Source organism: Pelobates fuscus, chromosome 6 (genome assembly GCF_036172605.1).
Source record: "Pelobates fuscus isolate aPelFus1 chromosome 6, aPelFus1.pri, whole genome shotgun sequence".
In the NCBI taxonomy this organism is placed as follows: domain Eukaryota; kingdom Metazoa; phylum Chordata; class Amphibia; order Anura; family Pelobatidae; genus Pelobates; species Pelobates fuscus.
Genome location: NC_086322.1, coordinates 282,570,776 through 282,596,755, shown reverse-complemented (window position 1 = coordinate 282,596,755; position 25,980 = coordinate 282,570,776). Strand labels below are relative to the sequence as shown.

General features: G+C 42.9%; 1 protein-coding gene across 1 annotated transcript in view; it reads left to right on the top strand.

The window, feature by feature from the left end:
• Positions 1 to 25,980, top strand: part of LOC134566187 (integrin alpha-IIb-like) — a 55,183-nt gene that overhangs the window by 25,674 nt on the left and 3,529 nt on the right. Inside the window, exons 11-19 of the mRNA XM_063425892.1 lie at positions 6,057 to 6,198; positions 8,352 to 8,438; positions 17,924 to 18,003; positions 18,243 to 18,323; positions 20,176 to 20,287; positions 22,435 to 22,584; positions 22,755 to 22,913; positions 24,127 to 24,240; positions 25,181 to 25,270. Coding sequence (XP_063281962.1) covers positions 6,057 to 6,198; positions 8,352 to 8,438; positions 17,924 to 18,003; positions 18,243 to 18,323; positions 20,176 to 20,287; positions 22,435 to 22,584; positions 22,755 to 22,913; positions 24,127 to 24,240; positions 25,181 to 25,270 — 1,015 coding nt within the window. The remainder of the gene's footprint in view (positions 1 to 6,056; positions 6,199 to 8,351; positions 8,439 to 17,923; positions 18,004 to 18,242; positions 18,324 to 20,175; positions 20,288 to 22,434; positions 22,585 to 22,754; positions 22,914 to 24,126; positions 24,241 to 25,180; positions 25,271 to 25,980) is intronic.

The window sequence follows — 25,980 nt, the reverse complement described above, 5'->3', positions numbered from 1 at the left end:
TCCTCTATGGTGAGGGTGTTTCGATCACTGTTATCCCGGCTGGTCTTCGGACCCCACGGATCCCGTGGCTCATCCTTTTCTCCCACCAGACCAGCCCTGACCTCCCTACACTCAAGGAACGGGTGGAGGTCGTGGAGACTGTCCAAGAGGACGGGCGAGATTTCCTACGGGTGAGTACATCTACTGCCACTTTCAGTCCACCCCGGTTACATACAGACGGATTGTTTTCCTGCAGAGACAGGTGGCAGGAAGTGTCTTCAAATGCATGGATCCGTCTGACGGTACGGGGTTAGCTCATGGACTTCCCCTCTCCACCGACGCAGGTTGGACCTCCGAGTGTCTCCTGCATCGCGAGAGTTCAACGTTCTTTGATAGCTTCGGAGGTTCGGACTCTGCTCTCCACTGGCGTTATCCAGCGAGCCCCGGATTTGGGGTGTTTTTTCCCAGCTCGGAAGGACAAGGCTCCGGCGAGGCGACATGGTTCGAGGTTATCGAACCTCACCGGCCAGGCGCCGCCGCCTTTCGGGCGCAGGGGAGGTGGCCTCTTAACCCCCCTACATTGGCCTGCCGTAGGAGTGGCGGACAGTCCAGTCTCCCTCGGATGAGGGAGATGTTTGGGATGAGGACTGTGGGGAGGGTCCCGGTTGGCGCCGTGAGGATGAAGACGCGTCGGCGACAGAGGCCCCCACGGCGATGCTGGGGGACGATATCTATTGGACGCTACAGGAGACCCTCTGTTTAACCCTCGGTCTATCAGACGCCACAGACCCTCGGAGGGTCACTACCCGGACACTCGGCACATTTCGTGCACTACTGGATCCGTAGATCCCTTAAGGGGAGGCCCGCGAGAAGTTGTGGGCGGACTACCCCAGGCCCATCTTGCCGGACGAGGTGGCAGCGGCCCCGGATTTTTTGTCCCCTGGTGGCCTCGTACTTGAATCCTGTGGGTCGGGACCCCGGGTAAGCCACCGCTAAGCGCAGGATAAACGACGGGATATGCTGGGTCCACTGCGCAGGATGTTGGTCCTGGCGGATGAGGTCTACATGGTGGGTATGAACCTAGACCCGGCCATCATGCGGGATTGGGCACTACGCCCCATGTGCCTTCTAGGCGATGCTATGCGGTTCTGCACCATACGCAGGTACACGGCTCTGTTCCGTATGGACGCCAAACTATCGGAGCTAGGATCTAAAGAATTGGGCCCCTCTGGCATAAGACCTACTGTTCGGGGCACCAGTCATTAGGGAGCTACAGGAACGCATCAATTCATTTGCTTCTCTGGATAAGGCACAGTCCTCTATGGTGAGGGTGTTTCGATCACTGTTATCCCGGCTGGTCTTCGGACCCCACGGATCCCGTGGCTCATCCTTTTCTCCCACCAGACCAGCCCAGACCTCCCTACACTCAAGGAACGGGTGGAGGTCGTGGAGACTGTCCAAGAGGACGGGCGAGATTTCCTACGGGTGAGTACATCTACTGCCACTTTCAGTCCACCCCGGTTACATACAGACGGATTGTTTTCCTGCAGAGACAGGTGGCAGGAAGTGTCTTCAAATGCATGGATCCGTCTGACGGTACGGGGTTAGCTCATGGACTTCCCCTCTCCACCGACGCAGGTTGGACCTCTGAGTGTCTCCTGCATCGCGAGAGTTCAACGTTCTTTGATAGCTTCGGAGGTTCGGACTCTGCTCTCCACTGGCGTTATCCAGCGAGCCCCGGATTTGGGGTGTTTTTTCCCAGCTCGTTTTTATAGTAATGATGACGTCGGGGGAGTTCCGCCCGGTGGTCGGTTTTCGGGACTGGAACACCTTCGTTGTCTGCACCCACTTCAAGTTGGAGGGCATTCATCTCCTTCGGGACCTTCCCCGGCCGGGAGTCTTGTTCATGTGAATGGGCCCGTGGGATGCTTACCTCTCCGTCTGGCTGGACAAGATGGGTCGCGGTTTGCTTCGCTTCGCCTGGAAGGGCGTCCCTCACCAATTCACATGCCTCCTGTTCGACCTCAGCTCGACCCCTTAGTGCTTCACCGACCTTCTGATGCCTGTGGCCGCCCGTTGCTGGCCGGAGGGCGTCCGTTTCCTGTTATTTCTGGATGATTTGCCGATCCTCTACGAAGATCCCTCCAGGCTCAGATCTTACACGCATTCGGCGACTTCCTTGTTGGAGATCCTGGCATTCGTAGTTCATCTGAGGAAATCGGCTTTGGAACCTTCCCAAACGGTGGAGTTCTTGGGTGTCGTGGTCTATGCGACGGATTGCGTTCTCCGTCTGCCTTTGACACTGATGGCATCCATCCAGGAGGTGACGAGAAGATTATAGCGGATTCTCCATCATAGGTTTGCTCGTATGGTGGGCCTTTCTCTCAGCCTCGATACAGGCGATATACCCAGGCCCGCTACACCACGGGACCATGCAACGGCTGAATACCCCTGTTCTATGCAGGTGACCCTCTTCAGACCGGATGGCTTCCCTGTTCCCGGACGTGAAGGCTGGACTGAGCTGATGGCTTCTGCACATGGCCGAATGGAACGGCAAGGCAATATTCGGACCGACCCCGGATTTCATTCTGGAATCGACTGCAAGCCTTGGGGTTGGGGTGCCACGTGCATGTCCGGGTCCGTGGGTGGCCCGTAGTCGGACAAGGAATCGGAGTTCCACGTCAATTGTCTGGATTGTTGCGGGTTCGTTGGCAGTTCGGAGCCTGGCAAGTCACCTGTCGGAATGTTGCGCCCTCCTTCGGAGGGACGAGGTCTCAGCGCTACAATATACCGACCGCTTGGGAGGCGCTCGGTCTCGCACACTGGAGGTGTCGAAGGAGATTTCCGGCTTATGCTTCCAACGCAACACCGCATTACAGGCAGAGTACCTACCGTGTGAGTCGAACCTGACGGCGGATTCGTTCTCCAGACTTTGGATGGATGCCAACAACTGGGAACTCTTTCGACCCGTCTTCATTGTTCTCGTGCGTCGCTCTGGTTTGTTCACGGCGGGTCTATTCGCCTCCAGGGAGACCATCGGATCCAGACGTGCTTTGGTTAGCTCCCAGATCCAGCGTGCGCGGTGGTGGTCGTGTTTCGACAGATACGGTTGTTTTTCTCAGGTAGCATAGGTGTTCCCTCCGTTCGCCTCTATCCCCCGGGTTGTACTTCTAGTTTGTGGTCGACGTGTGTCCTTAGTGTTGCTGACTCCGCTATGGCGAGATCAGTCGGGTTCTCGGAGTTTCTGGATTTTTCCTGTCGGGATCCTCTTCTCTTACCCTCCTCTCGAATACTCCTCTTGGACTCTTTTGGGAGTGCCTGGTAGGTCGAGGCGTCGTCACTATCGGTCAGGGACCCTCTCTGGGATCCCTGAACTCCTGGGACGAGGAGAGGTTTACCTCTCAGCTTGGATTTCATAGTTTCGTTGGTGCTTAGGACAGGATGCTGAACCCTTTTTTTCCGGACCGTGACCAACTCCTCGATGATTTGGGACGGTTGTGCCGTCTGGTTCTTGTGTTAGTCATTTATTTAGGCGGCGCGTGTTCCGTTTGGAGGTTTTTTCCCATCGTTCAGGACCCGCTAGTCTGCAGATTTCTACGTGGGATGAGGTTGGCACGTCCTCCGGCGCCTAGATACTCTTCCCTCTGGGAGGTAAGTATGGTTTTAGCGTTTTTCTTCGAGATCCGGCCGGAGTTCCTTGATTTTTCCCTTAGCCAGCTTTCTCCTGTGTTTGTCCTCTTGTTGTGTCTGGTTTCGTTCAGATGTGTTTCTGATGTCCGGTCCTTTGCCCCTGTCCAATCTCGACGGATGAGATGATTATTGACACTGGCAGGGGTGAATGAGACTCTTGGAGCGCATTCGGTTAGCGGCGCTACTGCTTCCGAGTTTTTCCTTGATGGGCGTTTCTTCTCGGGACGTTTTTTGGTATGTGGCGGTCCGGTTCCGTGAGGAGTTTTTTGCGCCAGTTTGTTTTGGACCGTCGGACTATGTTTCTTTTGCTTTGCTGTCGGAGCGTTAAAACAGCAAATATGAAGCCTCCTGTCATGCTATAAAATTGTAGATTATACTAGCTTTTGTGTAACTATAATCTTAATTTTATTAATGACAGGAGGCGAATATTTCCCACCCAGTTTGGTTTCTCCCCTCCCTTGTTTTGCATGGATTGCGTTTGTATTTCTGTTGATTTGTCTGATTATCTGGGCTAGGTTTGGTAGTCTGGGGTGATGTTGTGGGAAGTGCATGTTATATTGTATTGACGGTCATTGGTGATGGATTTCATGCCTTTATTCTATCAGTACTGGATCGTGGGATTTATGTTTTATCAGTACATTTCATTCACTAATCAGTTTATTTCGTTTCAGTTTAATGGTTCGACTTCAGTTCATAGAATCGGCTGTTTGGCAGGATGAAGATCAAGCTCATCCATTATCCGATGTTTTTTCCAGATGGCATTCATTGTTATGTTGAAAATTTTTCTTTATTTAGTTATTGTTATTGTTGTGTACGTTTCTTTGTCGCAGCGTGAAAGAGGAAATGGTGGCTTAGGAGGTGCCTTATATAGATATCTTATGTTTTTGTCTTTGGTGTTTATCTCTCTATGTTAATGTGCTGCTGTGGAGTTCTAGTAAAGAGAGACTAAGCAAATATTCGCCTCCTGTCATTAATAAAATTAAGATTATAGTTACACTAAAGCTAGTATAATCTACAATTTCACTGCTCAATTCACTGTCATTTAGGAGTTAAATCACTTTGTTTCTGTTTATGCAGCCCTAGCCACACCTCCCCTGGCTATGATTGACAGAGCCTGCATGAAAACAAAAACTGGTTTCACTTTCAAACATATGTAAATTTACCTTAAATAATTGTATCTCAATCTCTAAATTTAACTTTAATCACATACAGGAGGCTCTTGCAGGGTCTAGCAAGCTATTAACATAGCAGGGGATAAGACAATCTTAATTAAACAGAACTTGCAATAAAGAAAGCCTAAATAGGGCTCTCTTTACAGGAAGTGTTTATGGAAGGCTGTGCAAGTCACATGCAGGGAGGTGTGACTAGGGTTCATAAACAAAGGGATGTAACTCCTAAATGGCAGAGGATTGAGCAGTGAGGCTGCAGGGGCATGTTCTATACACCAAAACTGCTTCATTAAGCTAAAGTTGTTCAGGTGACTATAGTGTCCCTTTAAATTAGGTAAAACTATGCAAGATGAAATCTCACTCCGAAAAAAATCCATAGATAAGAGGTATAGTCTTATCCCAGACTCCAGTTCTAATGCACCACCACTTAAAACTTCTTCTATTACCAGCAAAACATGATTATCGTCTACGGAGCCTCCTATCTATGGAGCCTCTCATTTATGACACTTTGTCATTTATGATACGTTAAGAAAATAGACATAGTGGGAGACTCTCTATTGATGAGATCAATATTTGCTGTATGAGAAAATAATTAATCACGCACATATCACTACCTAATACCTCAGGGTCCTGAATATCTGCACCGATGTTGGGACCATTCTGAGGGTGGTGGAAGGGACACTGCAATACACACTTGAGTAAATAATGAAGATAACAGTGGCACTGGCTAAAATGACGAGTTCTTAGTATTATACCTATGTGTAATTATCATCTTAATTAAGAAAACTAACATTTACAAGTCCAACCCTTCCTCGTTTCTCAGTGATCTCCCAGTTACCCTAAATTAAGACCAAACCCAAGTCCATGCCTTATTTCCATCTCTTTGGCCTCTTATTTATTTCCCTTCCATATAATGTATGTAATCCTTTTGTTGATGCTGGGTACGGCAGCCCGTTAATAGTAAATGGGTAGAAGTAATGAACTATAGAGAGTGAGAACGTTGGCTCTAATGACTTGGTGGTCAGTCTGTGGGAGAACGGGTGCAGTGCTGAGAAGGAGGCCTTGCTAAGTATTAAGTGGTCGCAAATATCTATTGGCTGTTGGTAATAACACATATTTTTAGCATTCCATTTTATTTTTATATTTTACTATTTCGTCTAATCCATGCATATTTGTGAATTCTTCATTTTAATTGCAAGTTTCCTTCTTTTATCACAGGTCAACAAAACCCCTCATTTTCGGGAGTAATGATTTGGTTCATGTCAACTTCAGAATCTTTGGAATAGGAGCCTATGAAGCAAAGTTATATGTCACTCTCCCAGCTGGGGCACATTACATACGGGTTTTGTATCAGAGTGGGGTATGTTGGGGTATGGGAGAAACATAAACAAAATAGTAGTCTCGCACTCTTCCTTAACCCCTTCACTATCGAGCTATTTGGTTGAAAAAATATTAGCATGACAATTATTTTAAGCAATGGAAACAAAACTAGCATATAAACATCATAACACATCAACTTTGCTTATAGATTGCTTCACAGACAAATGTGAAAATTAAAATGATGTTCATTTACATTATTTACATTTTTCAATTATTCGTTTATCCTTATATAAAAATATTTTGGAAAGGAAAAGCTTTAGACATTATGCAGTGTATTTTATCTTTTAATATTCCACACAGGGTCCCAAATGTTAGTATAAAAGCAAAACTGCTATTTCTTTTACACATACTGTAAATGTGACAGAAAATAGATAAAGAAAAATTGTCAAATGCATTGCTTATAGGTATTTCCAAGGACCCTGAAGGCTTCACTAGTACAGCTTCTTAAAAATAGCAATAAAATATTTTTCTAATATAAAATTATTTAAATCTACCATAGCAATCATTAGCAATCTCTGGTCCTTTCTCCTCTATGACTGTAGGAATGATATCACCCATTGAAGCTTCATGTACTGTTTGAAAGTGAAGGGTTATTTTTTTTAATTTTATTTTTAACCTTAACCAATAATGGATCAGAGCAATTATGGAAGTGGAAAGATGGAGGGAAATTTGAGTCAAGTAATTGATGTAAAGAGTCGTAGTATTGGGGAAAGAGATATTTACAAGGGAATATAAGTAACATTTCAATAAAGAGTTTTTTTGTTTTTTTACTTAGTCCATGTAGATATCTAGTGATAGACAAGGTAGATTTGGTTATTCCAGAATGTTGCAGAAAGTTCATTATAAAATACTGGTCTTTTGTGTTGCGTTACCTCCTTGTGGCGATGCACGAACCCTGCAGCACTGCATGTTCCTGATACCCAGACCCTTAAACTTCACCCCTTTATATATTTAAATAGATATGGCACCTTTTTATGACATATAATTTTCTTATGACATTACAAATACATGTAACCAATCACTACATAGTATAGGGTATTTATCTCCCTGGTTCCTGCTTGTTCTTAGTTCCTTGCCCTGTCATGGTCTCTGTATACCCGAGAGTGTGTTACATACTACTTCTTATTCTGATTTCTGACCTTGGCTTGTTTGACCATTCTTGATCTCTCTAACCCTGACCTTGGCTTGTTTGACCATTCTTGATCTCTCTAACCCTGACCTTGGCTTGTTTGACCATTCTTGATCTCTCTAACCCTGACCTTGGCTTGTTCGACCATTCTTGATCTCTCTAACCCTGACCTTGGCTTGTTCGACCATTCTTGATCTGGCTTGTTTCTCGATTCTGTGTACCTCTTGTGTGTTGGGGTCAGGTCAATCCTGATACTTAGCTTACATCTAACGACTTAATTATTTTTAAACAGGTGGCAAGCAAGACCCCTATGCCTTATCCTCAGAATTACAGAAGTATTTCTATCTGTTACTTAGAGATAAAACCAGTGGGTGAATACTTTCCAACCATTCTGACTATTAAAAGTTTAAAGCCTCCTGAAAAGGCAGGAATCATACAGTGGGTGTACACCAAATGTCAATAGTGAAAGGTGTGTAGCGCTGAAAAATAATAACAACGTACTCCCAAAAGTTTGGGAATGTTGGAGTTATAGAGACTACTGTAGGGAAAAAATTAAAAATATATAGTGTAATACAGTGATGTCCAGTGGGAATATTAGCTCCTAATAAGTAGCACTCACGTGGTTTAGAGCCTATTGAGGATTGGCTCTAATCACTTGCACTGTTGTGTACCCTGGGTGACACACACCCTATGAATCCATATTCAGTGTTGACCTCAAAAACATGGAGATAAAAAAGAGAGAAACAGGGAAGCTTGCCCTGGTGTAGAAATCATCAATAGAGTATGGTACAGTAGTAAAAATACAGGTTGCCTCTCACCTTATTAAGAGCCTGCAACCTGGCTCTGAGTGTACGGGTATATGAGTCTTTGTTTAGGTGTTTATGCTGGTTCCACATAAGGAACTGGAGATTGCCACATTATGTAGCACAAACAGATCAAATGTAGGTCAACAAGTACCATGTGAAAATACATATATAAACTAACGTTGGCTTTATGTCTCCTAGGAGAAAATAGTTTGTGCCCCGGAAAAAGAGAATAAGACAGAGGTGGTGGTTTGTGAGCTTGTAAACTCTTGGAGGGACTATATAGAGGTCAGTACCAAAAGATTATGAGATTAAAAGCATGAATGATACTACTGAAACATGAATGATATGAATGAATAATACTTTTATGTATTTTATGTTTGATACAAACTGACACACCATAGCCCCACACGCCAGGTTGCAACACGCTGCTTCATTTTTTTGAAACTGTTGCAATTTTCCTGGCCTCGGGTGTTCTGGTAGTAGTTTTTATTTCTTACCAAAGTAGTGTCGGCAGCCCTAGCAAGCTGTGATTGGGGTATTTAATATTTGTCTATTCATTATTTTTAGGTGTCCTGTCGCCCGCCAGCGCTGCTCCTGTCAGAGGGCAGCATGGGTCCCGGCGTGCGCGTATTGCTACAGCGGTATTCCCACAAACTGAGAGGAATACTGCCAAACACTCACCAGAGGTGACCTCTCCTCTCTCAGCAGCCGGCTCTGTATCATTAAGGGCGCCGCCCGCTGCTGCTGTGAATAATAACGGGTTTCCTGTTTAACCCTTAAAGGGCCAGATCAATTAATTTAATTTGGGTGTGTTACACACATAAACGTGATCACATGTTTCCCTACAGCCTATCAGGAAACACCTTTAGCTATTTAAAGGAACACTATAGTCACCTAAATTACTCTAGCTAAATAAAGCAGTTTTAGTGTATAGATCATTCCACTGCAATTTCACTGCTCAATTAACTGTCTTTTAGGAGTTAAATCACTTTGTTTCTGTTTATGCAGATATAGAAAGTACAGATACACCTCCTAGTGGATAGGACACACTCTTAGTTGACAACAAAACAATTACCCTTGGACTAAATGTATAGCAGATAAGGACTCCTCCAGGTCCTCAATAGATATGGGTAAAAATAGATCTACAATACAATAATAACAGAAACAAACATAGCATAATACTGTTGACTCATGAGGGGGAGTGGAAGTTTGAATAGTAATTCACACTCACAAACCAAAATTGATTGTAGGCATATCATGTAAGGCGATGAGTATCTCAGGATAGATGAGAAGGGAATAGAAAACAAAATAGTGCAGAGTATCTTGGTAAAAAAAATACACTTTAATATAAAGGCACACTTACAATGTTGAAGTGGCAAACAGGCATATAAGATCAACCGGTCTCAGGGGGCTTATTGATAGTGTTCCAGAGTTTTTTTATTGTTTGTATTAGGCTGTTTTATTCATTTTTATCATTTCGACTGGGTTAAACTGATCCTATATTTCATCTTGTGATCCTGAGACCGGTTGATCTTATATGCCTGTTTGCCACTTCAACATTGTAAGTGTGCCTTTATATTAAAGTGTATTTTTTTTACCAAGATACTCTGCACTATTTTGTTTTCTATTCCCTTCTATGTACATGATGATGGTCCATCTATCCTGAGATACTCATCGCCTTACATGATATGCCTACAATCAATTTTGGTTTGTGAGTGTGAATTACTATTCAAACTTCCACTCCCCCTTATGAGTCAACAGTATTATGCTATGTTTGTTTCTGTTTATGCAGCCCTAGCCACACCTCCCCTGGCTATGATTGACAGAGCCTGCATGGAAAAAAAAATCTGGTTTCACTTTCAAACAGATGTAATTTACCTTAAATAATTGTATCTCAATCTCTAAATTGAACTTTAATCACATACAGGAGGCTCTTGCAGGGTCTAGCAAGCTATTAACATAGCAGGGGATAAGAAAATCTTAATTAAACAGAACTTGCAATAAAGAAAGCCTAAATAGGGCTCTCTTTACAGGAAGTGTTTATGGAAGGCTGTGCAAGTCACATGCAGGGAGGTGTGACTAGGGTTCATAAACGAAGGGGATTTAACTCCTAAATGGCAGAGGATTGAACAGTGAGGCTGCAGGGGCATGTTCTATACACCAAAACTGCTTCATTAAGCTAAAGTTGTTCAGGTGACTATAGTGTCCCTTTAAACCTAGTTTGTCCATTTCTCAGTGCCCTGTTGTGGTTTCCAGTTGGTTATTCGAGAGTGCGCTCCTTGTATTGATTTCTTGTGTATCTGACCTTTGCTTCCCTTATTGACTATCCGATCTCTGTATTCCTTGACTTTTGGCTTGGCTCCTGACTATTCTGATATCTCCATTCTTTGACCTTTGGCTTGTTTATCGTTTGCGTTATACCTTTGTCTTGGCTTTTCCCTATCTTGTGTCTTTTGCCTTTTTACGCTAAAACTGGCCATTGTAAGGTCCGGTAATACGTCTTAGGTATTTGCTTTATATCTACTTAAGTTATGCGTGTTGGGCATCTACAGAAATCCTGATATTAGGACTTTTGTATATGAGATTTGCTTCATTGCTATTATTTGAATGTTAATTGTGAGAGGATTAAGGATTTGTGATTTCTTTTTTAATTTTAGTTTACATTAAAGAATTATCTGTTTTCTTGACAGAAACGGTCTCTTTCTGTTTTATATATTGTTTAGGAGCGCACATACCATTTTTTTTTTATATATATATTTTGAGTTTTCTCTTCTTTAAGTCGCTTGTATGTGTATGTAGCTGCCCAAATGATCATTTTACTGTCATAGTTACCAGTAATTTACCTTTTTTATTTTAGATTAAAAGCATGGCTAATGCAAAATTCAATATCTCATGAAAATATTGCAAATTATTTTATTGGTAATTGGTATGCAAATGTGTGCTTATACCTCAATATAATATATTTATTACAATTATAATAAATCACATATTCTAAGTATTGATCACTCTTCTGTGTGAGAAGTTTATCTCTTATCTCTTTACTGCTCATACTCAGCTGACAGGGAGGACCGGTGCTAGGATTTTTAGTTACACAGGCGAAGATGCATTTTGGCGCCCCCCACCCTCATTAAAAAAAAAAATAATGCATCCTGTGTGTCTTTCCTCCCAAGCCACAGGCACACAGGCATCATTTTTCAGTCACACAGTCAAAGTGATACAGGTACACTGTCGCACAAACACAGAAATAATCATACAGAGACATACAGACACAGACAGACAGAGACATACAGACATATAAAGACATACATGCATACAGAGGCATACCGTCATACAGACGCATACAAAGACATGCATGCATACGGAGACATACCGTCATACACAGGGCCGCATAGAGAAACATACATACAAAGACATACAGGCATACAAAGACATGCATGCATACAGAGACATACATAGACATAAGGACACATACATAAATACATAGAGAGACATACAGGCATACAGAAACATACATACAAGACATACAGGCATACAGACATGTATGTACATACATACTGTGACCGAAAGCAAGGAATTGTGCTGGAGGGAATCTATATACCTCCCCACATTTTGCAAGGTTCCTACTTTGTGTAATTAGCCCCAGGGAAATTTGTAATGTTATAATGAATGTTGCACTTTAAATATGTGTATATTTGGGCCCTGGGGTGGAGTACTTGGAGAGTAGGGTGGGCCAGTGCTCCACTCCACATTTTGGAAGTTGCTTGGAACCTACAAGTGAGAAATCCAGTTCCAGAGTTTGAATCCTAATTTAACTCACCTGAAAAGGATTGTCAATTACCAGTGCTATTAAGTACTCCCCTGCCAAGGAAGGAGGGAGATTGTGTTTGGTTTCTGTGAGTGGAAACAGAGAGCTGAAAACCCTGAAACAGTAAGGTTGTTTATATTTATGTTTATGTTGGGAAATGGACAAGCCATCCAACCCAGTTAGCTGATTATTTTGTTTAGTTAGTGCTCAGACGAGCAAGGCTTTTGTTTTATATATTTTTGTTACCTTTATACCTTACTGTGCATTTATTTTGGAACCTCAATAAAAGAGCAAGTTAATTTACCTCATCCAGCGTGTGAAGTGTCTCTAAAGCCTGAAAAGACTGTGTGTAACACCCCAATCCCAGGACAAGGTACCAAGGGAAAGGAGTACTTTTGTCACATATGGTGGAGGATGCGGGCAGCACACGGCAAAGTCTGTAAGTAGGGAGAAAGAGACTGCTGAGAAAATGGAGGATGTCATGAAAGCTTCGCTCCAGTCCACTGCTGTACAGCAAGAGACAAACAGGAGGACTGCAGAGACTAATGCAATACAGCAAGAGAGCATTGCAATACTGCAGCAGCTTGTACTGGCTCAAAAGGAAAATACAGATGCTTTATTCAAGCAAGTTGAAGCAACACAGGCAGCAGCTCATCAATTGCTCAGAGAGGAGCAGCAGCATGCCACATGTGTCATACAGCAGGAGATCCAGAGTCTATCACAAAGGCTGGCCAGGGATGCCCCAGAATCACCACAATGTCCAAAGGTGATCAGAGTGAGTCACTACTTGCAAAAGATGGTATCCACAGATGATGTAGAAGCCTACCTGATGGCATTTGAGCGAACCGCTGAGCGAGAAGGTTGGCCTGAAGTGGAATGGGCAAGTCTGCTAGCACCATTTCTTACTGGTGAATCCCAGAAAGCATACTATGATCTGGAACCAGCGGAAGCCAGTGACTACAAGAAGCTGAAAGCAGAAATACTGGCACGCCTGGGGGTGACAACAGCCGTCCGTGCCCAGAGATTTCATTCGTGGACTTACAGCCTGGATAAAGCGATTCGTTCACAGATGTTTGACTTGATGCACCTTGCCAGAAAATGGTTGCAGCCAGAGATCAACTCACCCAGCCGCATTGTGGAAAGATTCCTAAGAGGCTTTTACCTATTGGACTTCATCGGTGGGTCAGCCAGAGCAATCCCCAAACAGCAGACCAATTGGTTGAATTGGTTGAACGGTATATAGCAGCGGGAGAACTGCTTCAACCTCCTGGCCAAGAGAGACGCAAGAATCTGAAAACCTACAGCCCCAGCAAATCTGGTAAGACTGTTCCAGGGAAAAGGGGGTCTTTTGATGAGAGAACAGGGTTTTATTACCCAAGAGACATTGTGAAAAGAGAAAAAGACTTTGGGAGGTGGGAAGAGCCTACAAATGAATCAAAAAGTACTAATTATGGTATAAAATGCTTTAAATGCAGAAACTTTGGACATATTGCAAAAGACTGTCCTGAAAATGTTGAACCAATGGAGTGTAATTTTGGTAATAATTGGGAAGGAATTGCACTTTATTCACAGGTTGTATGTTCTGTGGAAAAAAAATGGTTATTTGAATAGTCACCCTGGGTGTACCGTGAATGTGGAGGGAAAAATATACAGGCATTGCTAGATTCAGGGAGTATGGTTACCCTTCTAGACCAATCCTTATTACAGGATACTCATATTGTTAACTCTGGAAAAGTTGATATTGCTTGTGTGCACGGGGATATATATAACTACCCTACTGCAGATATACTTGTTAAAACCCAGTGTGGTACTGTAAACTGCAGAGTGGGGCTGGTACCAAAACTGGCACATGAGATGATTATTGGAAGGGATTTTCCCCATTTTCTAGACCTATGGGCATGTTTTGAAAACCCATCAGGTGAACAGAATGATGAATTTCCTTTTGCAAATACTCTGGCAGATGAGAGAGATCATGATGATGAGCCTAACAATATGCAGCATTCCCCTATAAAAACATTAGTTGGTGAAAACCCAGAACAAACTAATGCGGGACCTTCTAGAAGCTCTGAACCAGATATAGAGTTAGCTGATTTAGAGGTTAGGCCTGGTAACTTCAGAAGTGCACAGTGGTCTGACCCAACATTATTGGTAGCCATGAATAATATTTCTATAAGGAATGGATCCCCTGTCAATCCAGGGAATTCTATTACTTACCCTTATTTTGAAGTGGATAATGATCTGTTGTACAGAGTTGAGAAAAAAGAGTCCGTTATTACAAAGCAGCTGTTAGTACCACAAGCCTATTGGCGCACTGTGTTAAACCTTGCACATAGCCATGTTTTGGGGGGTCACCTAGGGGTTGACAAAACAAGAGAGCGTGTTTTGAGGAGATTTTATTGGCCTAGAGGAAGCAAAATATTTGGGCTACTCTATTGGTAGGGGACTAGTGAAACCCCAAGTTGCTAAAATTGAAGCCATACGAAATTGGCCGAGACCACTGACTAAGAAACAGGTGAGAACATTTATTGGCCTCATTGGCTATTACAGGAGATTTATATCCAATTTTGCTACAATTGGAAGCCCATTAACTGACCTTACTAAAGCTAATGCTCCAGTAGTGGTAAAATGGTCCCCAGAGACTGAACAAGCATTCAGAAAGCTTAAAGAAGCCATTTGTGCCCAACCAGTGTTGGTAACACCTGATTTTTCTAAAGAATTTATTTTACAGACAGATGCCTCTGATGTAGGACTAGGTGCTGTTCTCTCTCAGGAAATTCAGGGTGAGGAGCACCCCATATTATATTTAAGCAGGAAGCTTAATCCCCAAGAAAGAAACTATTCCATTGTTGAGAAGGAGTGTCTGGCTATAAAGTGGGCAGTAGACACACTTAAATACTATCTCTTGGGACGAAAATTCAGACTAGTGACAGACCATGCACCCCTTACTTGGATGAGCCAAAACAGGGAGAAAAATAGTAGAGTAACCCGCTGGTTCCTTAGCTTGCAACCCTATAATTTCTCCATAGAGCATAGGGCTGGGAGTAAACAGGGAAATGCAGATGGTCTTTCGCGGATGCACTCGCTAATGTCCAATGCCCAATAGGTCTGAGCTGGGGGGAGGATGTGTGACCGAAAGCAAGGAATTGTGCTGGAGGGAATCTATATACCTCCCCACATTTTGCAAGGATCCTACTTTGTGTAATTAGCCCCAGGGAAATGTGTAATGTTATAATGAATGTTGCACTTTAAATATGTGTATATTTGGGCCCTGGGGTGGAGTACTTGGAGAGTAGGGTGGGCCAGTGCTCCACTCCACATTTTGGAAGTTGCTTGGAACCTACAGGTGAGAAGTCCAGTTACAGAGTTTGAATCCTAATTTAACTCACCTGAAAAGGATTGCCAATTACCGGTGCTATTAAGTACTCCCCTGCCAAGGAAGGAGAGAGATTGTGTTTGGTTTCTGTGAGTGGAAACAGAGAGCTGAAAACCCTGAAACAGTAAGGTTGTTTATGCTTATGTTTATGTTGGGAAATGGACAAGCCATCCAACCCAGTTAGCTGATTATTTTGTTTAGTTAGTGCTCAGAAGAGCAAGGCTTTTGTTTTATATATTTTTGTTACCTTTATACCTTACTGTGCATTTATTTTGGAACCTCAATAAAAGAGCAAGTTAATTTACCTCATCCAGCGTGTGAAGTGTCTCTAAAGCCTGAAAAGACTGTGTGTAACACCCCAATCCAGGACAAGGTACCAAGGGAAAGGAGTACTTTTGTCACAATACATACAGAGGCATACCGTCATACAGAAACAGACATACATACAGAAACATGCATAAAAAGACATACAGGCATGCAGATACACACAGACACATACATACATACATACATACATACATACATAAAGGCATACAGTTACATACATGCATGCAGAGATATATACAGACATTCAGTTACATACATGCATACAGAGACATATATGCATGGATTCAGAGACATACATACATGCATACAGAGACATACATACAAACATACAGAGACACACATACACACATAGATACAGAGACATACATACAAACATACAGAGGCATACAAACATGGAAACAGAGACATACATACATACAGAGAGAGACATACAGAGAGAGACATACATACATACATACATACATACAGAGAGAGACATACATACATACATACAGAGAGAGACATACATACATACAACATACAGAGAGAGACATACATACATACAAAGACATTCACAATTACATACTTACATCTGTTAAATCTTGTCCCTGGGGTGCATGCTTTCCGGTTCTGTGGAGTCCCGTCCTGCAGTCCAGCCTCATCACTGGGCACCAGCCGCTCTGTGTGGTATACAGGGAGCAGGGATATGATGTCATTCATATCCCCGCCCCCTCCACACAGCATGCGGCAGACACCAGGGAGGAGGTGGGCAGGCAGAGGCTGGGCTTCACGGGTGGAAAGATCTGGTCTGCGCTCGGCCACGCTGCAAGTAATAACCAGCTGGTGGAAGCGCTATGCGCTTCCCTCCTTCCAGTCATCCTGATGTTGCGCCCCCAGGGCCGGCCCCGGTCTCATTAAGCTGCGCGCGAGGGCGGGGGTGCAGTGACAGAACAGCCTGCTCCCCCATTGGCCGCAAGAAGAGCTTCCCCTGCCAGCGGCCAGCGGACCTCCCCCAGCCAGCAGCCAGCAGACCTCCAGCGGCCACTAGCCCACCCAGCCGGTCACCCACAGGTAAAATTTGTAATTCTGTCAGTGTGAGTGTATGTGTCATGGTGTGTGTGTGTGTGTGTGTCTGTGTCATGGCGTGTGTGTATGTGTCATTGTGTGTCTGTGTCATTGTGTGTCTGTGTCATGGTGTGTGTGTGTGTGTCTGTGTCATGGTGTGTGTGTCTGTGTCATTGTGTGTCTGTGTCATGGTGTGTGTGTCTGTGTCATGGTGTGTGTGTCTGTGTCATTGTGTGTCTGTGTCATGGCGTGTGTGTATGTGTCATTGTGTGTCTGTGTCATGGTGTGTGTGTATGTGTCATGGTGTGTCTGTGTCATGGTGTGTGTCTGTGTCATTGTGTGTCTGTGTCATTGTGTGTCTGTGTCATTGTGTGTCTGTGTCATGGTGTATCTGTGTCATGGTGTATCTGTGTGTATTTAAAAAGTGTTTTTGCTCACCTTTTTTTTTTCTCCCCACGCCGTGCTGGTCTTCCCTCGACTGGCCCTGCCTCTATGGCTGACATCATCAAGCATGATGATCTGAGCCAATCCAATGCTCTGCCATAGGATTGGCTGCAAAGGCCCTGATAGTAGGTGCTGCACACTGTGCAATCACGCTGTGCAGTACTGACACAGGAAGCACCTCTAGTGACTGTCTGAGTGACTGTCACTAGAGGTGTCACTAGGAAGCAATGTAAACACTGCATGCGAGTATGCTTAATGTGTGTATATATACTCAACCATCTGGGGTGGCAAGACATTGCCTTACATATTACATGCGGCAATATATGGCGCAATGACTTATGGGGCTGGCATAGATTTTTTTTTTTCCAGGGCTGCTTTGTATCCCCAGTCCGGCCCTACTCCCAGTGAATCCATGCTGTGTCTTAGTGGCCTATACCATCACAGACCCAAAATGTGGTTCAGTCCCCAACTGGAGAAATAAACCTATTTGTTTGAAATAAATCATAAAATGTCTTTGGCGCAAAAAAAATAATGATTTTTTATTTATTTCACACTTTTTTTTAGAAACTATTGGAAATGGTTCTGTCTTTTAGGCTGCACATTTGACATTTTACTAAGATCGAATATATTTAAATATTATACCTATTTGTTTTCCTATGAATATGTCAATGTATTTAGATAGTTTTTTTGTTTGTTTTGTTTTTTCTGTGCTGGCTCTGGGTATTTTATTAGCAGTTTTGATCTTTGTCTGAAAGTTTTCCCTTCTTGGTTCTGTAGATCAATGCAAATATGCAGATTAACTTCATAGAACTGGAGAAGTTTGAGGAGAATATCACCTTCCCAATGCAGATAAAGAGGTAAGACTAGTGTCCCCTACTGTGTAATTGTGTTAAACCGCTAATTCTTAGTGATATTCTTCAATGATAAAGTAATTTACTTTTAATAGTTTTGATATTTAAAAAATAGTTGTATAAGACTCCTTTACCTCAATGGTTTACCCCAACATAACATGGGGAAGACCACAAATTCCTCTGGCATTGTTGCAGCTCAGTTATTTGGGTTCACTATATTTAATAAAAAGTATTTTGTTTTTCAGCCAAATAAATGCAACTTTTAAAGGCCCGACGGTTTGGGTACAATTGACTTTCATTCGGATAGCATCATTAGAACTTCGTGGGTAAGAATTTTTCATACTGTCCTGAGTTTGCAGAAAGGTAAATATCGTTATAGACAGATCTGAGCAATTAATATCTGTGACAGAGTTCCTATACTCCTCAACAAAGCTCCATAATAAGTTAATTGTCTCGCTGGGGAGGAACTCCGACAACCTCCACTCCCGGTAACCCTGACTGCCACTGGGGAGAGAGATCAGCTGTCCCCAATCCCAGTAACTCACATTGCCACTGGGAGGGGGATCTGTATCCTCAGCTCCTGGTAACTCTGCCTTCATAGGAGATCGGCTGTCTCCTCTGCCGGTAGTTCCGCTTGGGAGGGGGATTGACGGTCTCCATTCCCGGTAACTACACATGCCGCTGGGGAGGGAGACTGACCATCACTGTTCCCAATAGTTTCAACTGCCGCTGGGGAAGGAGGACGAGACTCTCCTCTCCCTGCTGCTGGGGAGCGGGACCGACTGTCTCCACTTTCGGTAACTCTACCTGCCACTGGCGAGGAGGACTGACCATCTCCGCTCTCTGTAGTTTTAACTGCCGCTGGGGAGGGAGGACAAGACTCTCCTCTTCCTTCCTAATGAACTCTCCTCTCCCTGTAACTCACCATGTTTTTGGGGAAGGAGACCAACCGTCTCCACTCCCAGTTCCATCAACTGCCGCTGGGGAAGGAGAATTATACTCTCCTCTCCCTAATTAACCAACTGCCACTGGGGAGTGAGGCAGCCTCCCTCTACCTCCTCTTGTTGGGTTTCCATCCGCTGCTGTTGAGCTAGTGAGGTGACCAGGGTCCGCATGCCATGGAGAATCTGGGCCGGCTGCCCAGCATCCCTGTGATTAAGGTCTGGAGAATATGGTTCTCTCCTCATCCACCTGGCCAACATCCTCAGATATAAAGTCTATTAAATCCCCAGGCTCTAGGACCTGCGGCTGTACAGAGTCATATAAATGCTTGCAATCCAGTTCAAGCTCCCACTCCATGGTTGCCAGGTGGGTCAAATCGGGTTCCAAGACAGTTGCTTCTGAGAGATCCAATAGGTGTTCCCTATTTGTCAAAGAGCCAGAACTTCTCAGGATTTCCAAATTTAACTTTCTCTTCAACAGCCTCCCGCAATAGGGCAGGGCCATCACAACCCCATCAACATTTCTTTCCAGACCAGCTCCTCTGATAGGAACATCTATTCCGCCAGAGACTGCTCTCCCAAGAATGACATCCGCAAATCAACTTGATCCCAAAATCGCTGCATAATGGTTGGAAGGAATTCTTTCCAGAGACGACAGACCTCCTCAAGGACATTGTCTTAGAGTTCCCGTCAGATTGTCTTAAGTCAGTCTATTTCGCCCTTTATCAAGAAAGGGCCATCTTACTGGGACAGAGCTGCTTGTTGGACCTCCACCCAATCTACTTCCTAGCCATTGGGAAGGGAGTCTGGAGTGCTTTAACCCCAGTCGCCGAGGCTTGACTGGGGTATCTCTGGAGCTTTTCCACCCGACCAGGCTGCAGCTCTCCTCACCCGACCAGGCTGCAGGTATCGTCCCCTCCGCTTATTCCGCGGCAGCCCTTCTTCAAGGCTGGTATTGTCCCCTCTGCCTATTCCACTGCAGCCCTTCTTCCAGGCAGATATCTACCTCTGCCTGCAATGTTATTGCTATTGCCTTTACAAAGGCACCTTTGGCTCTCAGGCCTAGCTCTCTTGATGTATCCCAGGGCTAGAGGGATGGTGCAGCCAGCCAACAGGTCCGAAGACTCTGTTACTATGATCCCTAAAAATCCACACAGGACACAACATACTTTATCACTTGAAATTACAGATATAGTTAATATCTAAGTGGAAATAAATCTTTTTTGTTTTCTTTCAGGAGCTTGCATCCAGCTAAAGTGTTTTTCCCACTACCCAGTTGGAATTCTACTGAGGAGTTAAAGAATAGGAAACCCAAAGATTATGGGAAAAATGTGATACATATATATGAGGTATATCTTCATGCCAAAGAAGTGGAACGATGAAAGGAAAAGTTGTATGTACCTCCATGTAAAGATGGTAAAATTCACACAGCGGCCTCAATTTAAATTTTGTTTTATAAGCTTTTTCAAATAGTTAATTATTTTTGGAAACAATTTTAAAATGATTTAATATTTTGAAAGATATATTAATGTCTTAAGAGTTTAAAATATTTTTATATGTAGAAAAGATCATTTTAAAAGGTAATCCAAGGTGGGCAGAACCTAGCTGCTAAAGCAAATAGTCGCATGATTACAGAGGTCTGATCCACTCGGTCCTTCAATACCCTAATTATATCTCACTATCTGCTTTGGTTGAACCCTGGAGGACCCCCTGGTTGCCCAGACCCCATGGAATGCATAAGAAAAAAAAACAAAGCAAGACAAGCCCTGGATCGGGATGAATAAAGGGGATCTGTAGCAGCAGGCCCATGGTGCTCTAGGACTCAAGATGGTTTCCCTCATGGGAGACTGTTCATATTTCTCTGATGACCTGTCCTTTGGCACAGAAGAAGGGAACTTAACTACTCCGAAACTGCAACCACTGATCCCACCGTTGCCTCCACAGACAAACACAGATTCTGCACCAGTGACAACGTTGGTTCTGAGGGAACTCCTATCGGACCTGCAGAAAACCATATCGCCAGTTGTGGCAACGAGAGGATCTGCAAGGCCTGATGGGCCAACTAGTTGCGCTGGAGAATATATCCCACACTGGTTATCTGTAGATAGTGTTTCTTCAACAAGCAGTTAAAGAATTGCAGCAGCAAAACCAATCCTACAAGCATCGCTTTGCAGCCCAGGAAGATGCTCAGTCAGTATAACCTAAAAATAAGGGGAGTCTTGGAAAAGATACCAGAAGCTGAACTGTCGCATTTTGTCAGGCGCCTACTGGTGGCTCTGACGATGCCTAGAGAAGCCAAAACAGGGGTAAACACTGAGGGTTCCTACCAGCCATAGCACCACCTGCAGCCCTAAGGGACCTCGTAGTCCAATTCTAAAGAAAAAGCAGTGGTCCTGATCGCCAACAAGGGACAGTCACCTTATATTTTGAAGAAATGGTTTTGACCTTATTTACAGATCTCTCCGTCAGCACTCTGGCGTGCAGACGCTCATTTCGACCACTCACCTCCCTCCTACCAAAGCGCAACATACATTATCAATGGAGCATAAACCGCAACCTGACAGTCTTCCAAGGGGATACAAAACGCAAGTCAGATAAGGCTTCCAAGAGAGCAAGGCTCTTCTGCAAAGTCTGGGATTTCCACTAGACTCTCTTGGCCCACCGAACCTGACTGTGGTGGTGCCTAAGCAACCGCATAATACGTTCGTGCCTGGATTGTCCACACCAGACTCTTATGCTCTGGCCACAACTTGAACAACAGAATGGATATATTGACTTTAGCTCACTAAAGGATTCCCACAGTTGACCAGTTTTTCCTGTGCAGTTGGGCATCTTGCCTATTTTTGTTTTTTAAGTGTCTTAATGCCCCTGAGACTGGAGGGTTTTTAACTATATACCACCCCCTTTCCCCCATCTAAGACTTTGGATAATACAGGCCAGCAACGTGCTTTATTTGTCAGTCTAGGATAGGCTAAAGTATGTAGTTCTAGAGTATAAACAAGTGGTGCAAATTCCATAATCCAAAAAATATTAAATCATTTGTAAAGCTTGTACAAAAACATTAAATTGAAGGCATGGACACATATTAAAGATAATGTAATGAGGGATAGGGGGGGGGGAAGGAAACACTTTTTTGTTGGAAAAAGTATCAGAACGATTTATAAATCCATTGCGTCATCACAAAAATGGAGTTTATAAAAACATTAAACACCAAATATTAGACATAAGATTGTCGCAACACTTTTATAAAACTCCCCTGTGTACCTAATACACAGTTAGGTGTATACACATGAAGTATCAGATACATAATCAGATAATGACCCCCAGATATACATTTATACACCTTAATACAGATATGCATAGGTGTGTAGCCCACATTGAAATATTTAAATGTTTTAACTTTGCCCTTTCAGATATGAAGTATATATTATGTATGTAGAGATATCTTTATATTCTTTTACATGTGACCTCATACTTTGCTATTTTTTGTTTTCAGTTGCATAATGTTGGTTCACAGCCATTAAAAGTCCAGTTAGTTGTTCAGATCCCAGAAAGCTACCAAGGCGATTTCATTTTATATCCCTTGCATTTGGAAAAGGACAGCAACATGGTCTGCAAAAAACACTCAAAGCTTAATCCTCTGGAGGTCAGAAGAAACCCTTGTGTCTCACCGTTCTAACTTTGGCTTCAATCAGTATGGTTGCTTTCCTCTCTTATCATCCTCTTCTTTACGTCTGTCAAAACCAATGTTTCTTATGTATATACCTGTATGTTGCCTTTCCCTCTTGTCTGAATTATTTACCTTATATTGCTTAGCTGGACCTCACGGTGGTGACTGAAGCACCAATGCGCAGGGATGACCACAGAATTTACAAGAGAGAGTCAGTGAGAATGGACATGGAGGAGTCTTGTGAAGTGGAGGAGCATGAGAACAATACTTTGATGGGACAAAGACCCAAACACACCATCAATCTGGTAACGTCATCAGGGCAGATATGAACTTGTGGCTTTGTCTCTGTATTTATGTGAAGAAAGACAGAGAGGAAAGCTAGAAGTTTATGTTACAGTGGAAAGCGTGGAGGTGGCTCTTGCACAGGGCTGATCAGATTAGAGTTCAATTATTTTTTAGTTGATGCTTTCATTGGCCACCAGGCTAAATCTTCCTCATACTGCTGAGGCAGACATAAATGAACCAGTGGTCTGAAGCATCAGTGACCCAACTTTAAGGTAAACCATTGCAAAATGGTTTACCCCATGATGGTAATCCGGTGCCCGGATATCCCAGCCCCATAACCGCTTCAATGAACCGAAGTTGTTATGGGGGTGGGAGTGTTAAGATATAATTTATGATATCCTGGAAGATCTCAGGATAATATAAAGATCAAAGGACATCACTTCTCTGTCCTCCAGCTGTTTTGTGTGATGTCTAGTTTAGATTATGAAGTTCATATGGTGGGTGGGTATTGTTGCATCAAACTTTGTATTTGATGTAAGTAGGATGATTGTGAGAATAAACTGCAAGCACACTGGCCGAATAGCCTACTTAGAAGAGACTACTTTCAAGCAACTTCAAGTGAGCAAGCTCAGTGAGTCAACTGTATGTACACAAAAACTCACACAGATGGAAATTAATGGAGGATTTCCCTAATTAACTCAGCAGCAGCACATAGGGGGAAAAACAAACAATAAGACAACTACTTTCTAACCATTTCAAGTTAAAGGAACACAATAGTGTCAGGAATACAAACTAGTATTCCGGACATGGTAGTCATGATATGGCATTTTAGGTGACCAGCCCCGTTCTGATCGCACTGAAAAGGTGATTTCACTTGCTTTTTCTCCAATGCCACGCCAGTCTAGCCTTCATGGCTGAGATCATCAGTCTTGATGATCTCAGCTAATACAATACTTTCCTATATGGAGAAGCTGAATGCCAAATAGGAAACTCTTCTAATGGCCGTCCGATTGACTGCCACTATAGATATTACAAGGCACCAATGAAAACATTGCATTTTCTCTGAAATTTACATGCTATTGACACCAGAACCACTACGTTAAGCTGTAGTGGTTTGAAGGTTCGAATAACTTTAATGTCTCTATAAGCAGATTCTAATTGCACTAAAAAACACATTGACAGTGACTGAGAGGTGTTTTATATGATACATTTCTGTATATTATTTGGGCACAGGACTGCGATGTTATACCATGCTGGAATATAAATTGCTCTATATGGAATCTTGCCACAGGTCAGAGGGCAACAATAAGGCTACACAGTATCCTTTGGATACCCAGTTTCATGAAGGTAATTTATATTTAAACAATGTAACAGACCAACCTATTATCTCTCATCTCATATCTTACATCTATTTGATGTCTTTTACTTCTTTCGGTCTGTAAATTCACTTATTTCGCTCTTTGACATATATAAGCAGAGCTAACAAACCATTTTAAATGCTAGATATTTCTCATTTACCCAGGAGGTCAGGGTAATTTTAATGTGTCATCATATATTTTATTTTACATCAATTTCCTTTCAAAAATGTACTCCTGACATAAAAAAATGTCAATACGCTTTTTTTTCAGCACACTTTTAGGTTATCATAAATACCCCCAAAAATAGTGTATTATGTGATGTCATGGACTGATACAAATTTGCAAATTGTATTCGTAATGTATTGAATTTGTGTTGTTATCCACGAAATGTATCGCGTATAAATCTGTATATATAACATAAGTTTGACCTCCGTAAATGCTATAAATATAACAGAAACAGTGGTGGAACTAGCATAGAGAGCTCCCTGGTGCAAGAATTTTTTGGGGGGCCTACCCCTATCGCAATTGTGGCCAAACTGTAGATCTCCATCTGTGATACAACTTCTACAATGCTTTGCTAGCAGGCCATTTACGATTTGTGATTTTCAAGCTAACCTTGTCCCAAAAATAGAAAATATACCTCAAATAATATATTCATTAGGTATGAATATATATACAGTATGTGTGTGTGTGTATATATATATATATATATATATATATATATATAGTTAGTTTATGTTCATTCAGTACTGGAAGATTGTGAAGAAAGTTGCATTTTTTTCTTGTTACCCTGTAATCCAGTTTTGATCTCATTAACAAGTTGACAAGAAATTATAGTGATGTTGAAGATTTTGATGTCTCCGTGCATTCTTTGTGTTTGGGTAATGGATAATGCCAATATCTTTAATGGTTCAATTCATCCCACGCAGCGATTCGAGCAACCATTCACGCTGCTCTCTAAAGCTTCCTTCAAGGCATCTGGCTTTCGGCCCACGACGTCTCTGACCAATTACACGACCGTAAGTTATGGGGATTTTACTTATTTTGGCTTTGATTTGATATTTTTTGGATACGCTTTTCAAATAAATGTTTATGTTTTTGGATAAACTTTAAAATGTTTTTTTAAATATTAAAAAAATATATATTAAATATAATCAGTAATTAATCAGTAAAGCCAAAAACATTTGTTACTGTTACAGTCAGGTGGGCAGTGATTGGATTTCTAACGGGGATTGGGATGGGTTGTAGAATGGAGAGAGTGATGTTTATTTCAGAGAGGTGTGGATATGCAAAGTTTTAACGAGACATGGAATTTCGAATGTGTTATATAAAGGATTTAATCGAGTGGCAAGCAATACATAGTAGAGTGGTAGGTAACCTTCGACATCCCAGATGTTGTGGACTACATCTCCCTTGATGCTTTGCCAGCATTATGCCTGTAAGAGGATTCCGGCGAGTTGTAGTCCACAACATCTGGAGTGCCGAAGGTTGCCTATCCCTGAATAGTACAAGTAATTAATCTTGAGATCTTAAAATTTTCAATTCACCTTGAATTATCTCTGAATTATCACTTTACTGGATGATCCTGACAAACAGTTTGTTTTGTGACACACACAGCTGTTCTAGATGTACATTGTTACCTTATTCTTAGTTATAGTCAAATATGTTAAGGCAAAACCGATAAACAGTCTACACTACCTAATCTGTTCGGTTTTGTTTCTTCTGACTG